This window comes from Littorina saxatilis, linkage group LG3 (genome assembly GCF_037325665.1).
Source record: "Littorina saxatilis isolate snail1 linkage group LG3, US_GU_Lsax_2.0, whole genome shotgun sequence".
In the NCBI taxonomy this organism is placed as follows: domain Eukaryota; kingdom Metazoa; phylum Mollusca; class Gastropoda; order Littorinimorpha; family Littorinidae; genus Littorina; species Littorina saxatilis.
This window is the reverse complement of record NC_090247.1, coordinates 73,858,815-73,864,814: the sequence shown is the minus strand read 5'-3', so window position 1 is coordinate 73,864,814 and position 6,000 is coordinate 73,858,815. Positions and strand designations below refer to the sequence as shown.

Below are 6,000 nucleotides of genomic sequence, written 5' to 3'. Positions count from 1 at the left end.
GCGTGACGATGTATGTATTCACCTGTTTTGAGGTGAGCTGCATGAGCGTGACGATGTATGTATTCACCTGTTTTGAGGTGAGCTGCATGAGCGTGACGATGTATGTATTCACCTGTTTTGAGGTGAGCTGCATGAGCGTGACGATGTATGTATTCACCTGTTTTGAGGTGAGCTGCATGAGCGTGACGATGTATGTATTCACCTGTTTTGAGGTGAGCTGCATGAGCGTGACGATGTCCCAGGCCATAGCCATGACGGAGGCGGACACGTAGACCTTGATGTCAGACAGGCTGGCGCTCATGTCCTGCACCGACCGCTCCACGTCGTACGTCTGCTTCAGCTCTATGGAGCACGGCGCCAGCACCTGCACGTTTTGACCATTGAGATTTTTCTTCCAAATACATCACCTCAATCTGAGGGATACCACTGATCTGACCGTTTGGGGAGACTCACTGGCACATTGGACTCACTGGCACATTGGACTCACTGGCAAAGTTGACTCACTGGCAAATTGGACAAATCTAAACACTCTGAAAAGGGGGGTTCAACTGTATGAGTGTGGCCCACTAGCAGCATGAGCCTCACCCACAACATCTCCCTTCATGTCACAAAGAGGTAAGTATTCTTAGAAATACAGTGGAACCTCTCTTTTAAAACCTCCACAAATCTGAGAAAACCAGGTCCTAAAAATGAGGGAGTCTTAAAATGGGGGTAATTTTACAGAGGTTATGTAAAGAAAGTCTGAGAAAACTGGTTTTCAAAACAATAACACAGACCAAAACAAAATATTTGCAATAAAGCAGCAAGATTAAAAAAAAGAAAAGAAGATAGCTGCCATACTGGCACAAACAAACACTACCTGAAAGTGAATAAATCATCCGAGTAATGAAGGAAAGAAAAGCAAACTCCTAAAGTTAAGAAAACAAAGATTTACCCGATTTGCATTTGTAGTGAGGGCTTGAGCAGAACATGCGCTGACAATCTGTAGATTGGACACTTTGGACCATGTGACCGTCTGCTCTGCATCTGCTCGGTACTCGAATGCTACGTCACTCTGTGGACCAACAAGTTGCATTACTAATTACGACAGATTGGCTTTTTCATGCTAGTCTGGATGCAGTTTTCTTTTTCTTCTGATGTGTTTGCCATGGACATTGTTACTGTTTGTATTCCTACCATATGCAGAGTCATATATGCCATCTTGGAGAGAATTTAACAGTACAGTGGAACCCCTCTCTAGCGACCTTGAAAATGTTGACAAAAATCGGTCCTTATGGAGGGGGGTCCTTACAGAGGGAGGGGGCGGGGTCAGGGGGCCACAAAGAAAGTCACCTCAGATTTTCTTAAGGGGGGACAGGGTAGGCAAGCACTTTTTTTTTTTATTTTGGAAACAGCTTGCTGCTTGTTTGATTTTTGCAAGCAGAATAACCTAATTAAGGGAAACCATTTTAAATTTTGAGTGAAAAGCAATTTTTGGGGGTTTTATTCACCAAAATGTGAGAAAAACGTTATAAAATGTGCTTTTTTTAAAATGTTGCAGTTTGTGAACCAGTGCATGTTTTGATCCAATTTTTCTTCTTTGCAGCAATATGTGTGTGTTTAATAATTCTGTGTATCGAAAAGCATTTCTAAGCAATATATTATTTTAATTTAGCATTTTCAGTTACTGGTTCAGTTTTGATAAGAAAAATACATGAAATCCTAACTGTCAGACTCATAAAAACCCAACCAATGCACTGAACTCTTATTCCATACACAGAACTGATGCTGTACAACTCATAAACAACATATACAAAAACTGAACAAATCCATCAAGCCTTTCAAAAGTTGCAACATTTTAATTGTAGCGTTTTGTCTGAAAATTACATTCAGAGAAAACAGCTTTTTAAAGATTTGAACCAGTACATAAAAAAACCAGTAGCACAGTGCACCCTGAATTCATATGTTTTTATCAGAATGACCACTTTACTATGTAGGGAAAAGGATTTGACAATCAAATTATCAGGATTTTTTTATATACATCATATGAAAACAACCATCTTTGTTTGTACCAATATGAAAACATGAATCAGAACCAAACTGTCAGACTCATAAAAACCCAACCAATGCACTTAACTCTTATTCCATACACAAAACTGACGCTTTACAAATCATAAACAACATAAACAAAAATGAAACAAATCCATCAAGCCATTCAAAAGTTGCAACATTTTAATTACAGATGTTTGTCTGAAAATTACATTCAGAGAAAACAGCATTTGAAAGATTCCAACCAGTACCTCAAACTAGTAGCACAGTGCAGCCTGAATTGATATGTTTTTATAAGAATAACCACTTTACTATGATGGGGAAATGATTTGACAATCAAATTATCCAGACTTTTTAAAAAAAATCATTTGAAAACTCATCTATGTTAGTGCAGATATGAATCAAAACGAAACTGTCGGACTCATAAAAACACAAGGAATCCACTGTATTCTTATTCCATGCACAGAAATGGTGCTTCACAAATCATAAACAACATATACAAAATTGGAACAAATCCATCTTGCCATTCAAAAGTTACAACATTTTAATTACCACATTTTGTCTCAAATTACATGTAGAGAAAACAGCATGTAAAAGAGTCTCACTAGTACCCCGGTAAACTAGTACCACAGTAGAGCTTGAATTATTGGGGTGGGTTTTTTTTAACCAGAATAACACTTTAACTATGAAGGGGAAATGATTTGATAATCAAATTATCAGATTTTTTTTATTTAAAAAAAAATCATATGAAAACATTAAAAAAGTCAATTATCTGTGTTTGTGCTGATATGAAAATATTGATCAGAACCAAACTGTCAGACTCATAAAAACCCAACGGATGCACTGATTTCTTATTCCATTGCATAGAAATGATGCTTCACAAATCATCAACAACATTACATAATTATATATACACAAATGGAACAAAGCTATCAAGCCATTCAAAAGTTGCAACATTTTAATTACAGTATTTCTGTGCTCAATCCTAACACTGCAGCAAATTTCTGTAAAGCTGAATGTCCCTTTCCATGTACCAACATGGTCATACGCGGATTATTTAAAATGCAACTTTACCACCCGAAGCGTTGCAAACACCGGGAGAAGAGTAAACAACTGCAGACTTGAATGGACACTCATATGCACTCCAGATGCAGGGCCTGTGCAAATCCTTGGGCTGATGCATCACCTTCTTTCATAATCAGACTGCTATCAGACAAGCATTCAGTACAGGATATAGACCTTTCAGCAATAGATTGAGCTGATCAATGTTGACAAAAGCCCAACACATGTCAGCGGAGTGACGTTGCACAGTACCAGTATCCATATCTGCTTGTGATGGGTCAGAAGATGGCAAAGTATCTGTATCTTCTTATGGTTGGTCAGAAGATGGCAAAGCTGATGTTTCTGCTGTGGAAGAGGGTAGTTCCGGTTTAGCAAACTTTTCCATCAGGTCAATCTTTCTCCTCGCTGCCACCACAGGAGGACTGGCTCTCCCCTTGCTCCAACCTAATAAATACACAAACACTGATTTAATATTTGATACAACTGTCCATGGTTTTTGTTTGTAATAAGCTGCAAAATTTAAGACTCAATATAAACGTCAACAAGTGCTTGTACTTTATTTTGCAAATGACCATGTTACATGGGGTGTACCTCAACTTTTTGGCTAGGCCGGTAAATCAGAAATCCCAATCAGCCCCCAACCACTGAACCAGACGGGTTTTCTTACAACCACCTCAGCGGCTCGTACCCACATATGTCGGTTGACGAACACACACACACACACACACAAAAGACATTCATTAATTGGCCCCTATCACAAAATTTACATGTCAAGTTTACTATGGGATTTGAGTAACCACACAATCACATACACACAGGAACTAATACTGAAACTAGCTGAATTATTTTCTTTCTTTCTTTCTTTCTTTTCATATTTTTCTTTTAAAATTAATTTATTTCATCACACTTGCTATGTATTTGCTTGTTTCTTGTCTGTTGTCTGTTTTGTGTGTGTGTGTGTGTGTGTGTGTTCTGTGTGTGTGTATACATTTTCAGATTTCCTAAACCTAGCACTGTTTGCAGGTGATCTTTATGCTTTTGATTCATGAGTTGCATCCCCAGTCCTTTAGTTTAACTCTTTTTTTTTCTTTGGTGAAGTAAATTGGATCTATTTTTTTTATTCCTTAGTTAATGGAAAAGATTTGACAACAATATTGCTGTCAATGATAGGTTGGTCAGCCATGCTGGTGTAAACCAATCCTTTAGAATTAGAGAACGCTCTCTAGTAGGGTACTTATTTTCCTACGGTCAATGACCAGAAACAGAAACTGTGTCAGTCGTACATCGCTCAGATGCTGCTTCTCAGTTTGACCCCAGACAAAGAATAATGATGACATGTTACACCATAGTAAGCTCTCAAGGACTGGCCAGCGAAGAACAATAAAATAGGGGTTGTGAAGACGATATCACAGAGATGATCGAGGGAGGGAGGGGGGGGGGGGGGGGGGGGGTGCGGCGGCAGCATGTCAAGAAACACGCAAAATACTTCAGACACAAACTGTTTATCATTTACCTGCAAACCCTAACACATTTCTTACAACAACAACAACATAACAATGTGCAATAAATCACGTTGTCAAACAAACAAGATCGAAAAGAGAAAGAAGCAAAACCCACCTCTTCGAGTCAAGAATCTTAGAATGTCGTCTGCTTCAATACGATAATGTTGGTTCATTTCGGAGTGTTGTTACTTCCTTCTACTGTTCGCTGCTGCTGGTTCATCTTTCTCTGATATTTCTTGCCACTATGCCGAACATTTCCAATGTTAGGGTTGTTCTCCGCAGCTCAAAACTTTGAAAAATGCTGCTGAATCGGTGAAAACGTCATGGATTTGTTGACACCGGGGGACTGATAAGTTGTCTACTGCGCTTGCGCCAAATGCCTTTGACCTACATATATTTGCATATATTAATTCCGGGGTTTCGGTTGGAACGGATTCTCTCTCTTTGTGCCTATGTCAACGGAAATTCCCCAACGGTGATGACGTCATCTTGAAGAACGGAAATTTCCACACAGTTTGAACAGCGAAGGGTCATGTCATGTGCGCACATTTACCAGCACGGAGTATCCAAAGTTGACCATTTTTTCGATTTTTTTGATAAAACACAGACAAAAACAACAAAACATCGGTTTGAAAATGGTTTTATTTACATGAATACATGTCTAAAATGACAAAAGCAGATTATTGAATGCATTCCAGGATGTTCAAAGGTGTGAAAAATGCAACAACCCCAAAAAGGTGTATGAGACCAAAAATAACTCATTTTGCCTACCCGGTCTGCCCTTAAAAAAAGAAAACAGAGAAGTTTGAGTTGCTGACGACCGTTTCCTCAAGCAAACTGCTTCGATTTCATGTTTGACATTGTCGATGGTGTCCACCAGTTTTGGTGCATGTACTACCCTTAGATCTCAGTACAGTACCCTGGCCAAGTTTCCTCTCAAGACATCAAAGAGACCGCGCCATAGGTTAAACTCCCCATAGGTTAAACTCGGTCACTGACCCGGGTGCAGGAAGTGTTTCCTCTCTCAGATATGAAAGGGGAACCACCTCTCGTAGCTAAAACTGGGTCAATGACCCCTGGGAAGAAGGTCAGTGTCTTTTAACAAGGCCACCCAGCTATCACAATGGACCTGCCTTTGATCTCGATGATTGGTTTGTGATGTTTACTCAGCCCACCCAACCATCACACCTCTCAGCGGTTAAGTGCCTTTGCTTACGCGAGACGGTTTGTCAGTGATGCGTTACGCTGACCGGCTGAGAGTCTTGGCTTTGTCTGACAAAGTCGTCACAAGCTGTTAGGTCGGTCCTTAGACGTTAGAGCGGGGTGGTCGCTACACTGGTGACAACTATATAAGGAAACACATCGGTTAAAAAAAAAAGGGTCGTTGTCGCGCGGTAGTCCTTAGAGA

The 6,000-nt window shown here is 39.8% G+C and overlaps 1 protein-coding gene across 1 annotated transcript in view; it reads right to left on the bottom strand.

Moving 5' to 3' along the window:
- Positions 1-6,000, bottom strand: part of LOC138963232 (intermembrane lipid transfer protein VPS13A-like) — a 152,807-nt gene that overhangs the window by 72,825 nt on the left and 73,982 nt on the right. The window contains exons 41-42 of the mRNA XM_070335289.1: positions 935-1,054; positions 203-364 (exon numbers count right to left, since the gene is read on the bottom strand). Coding sequence (XP_070191390.1) covers positions 203-364; positions 935-1,054 — 282 coding nt within the window. The remainder of the gene's footprint in view (positions 1-202; positions 365-934; positions 1,055-6,000) is intronic.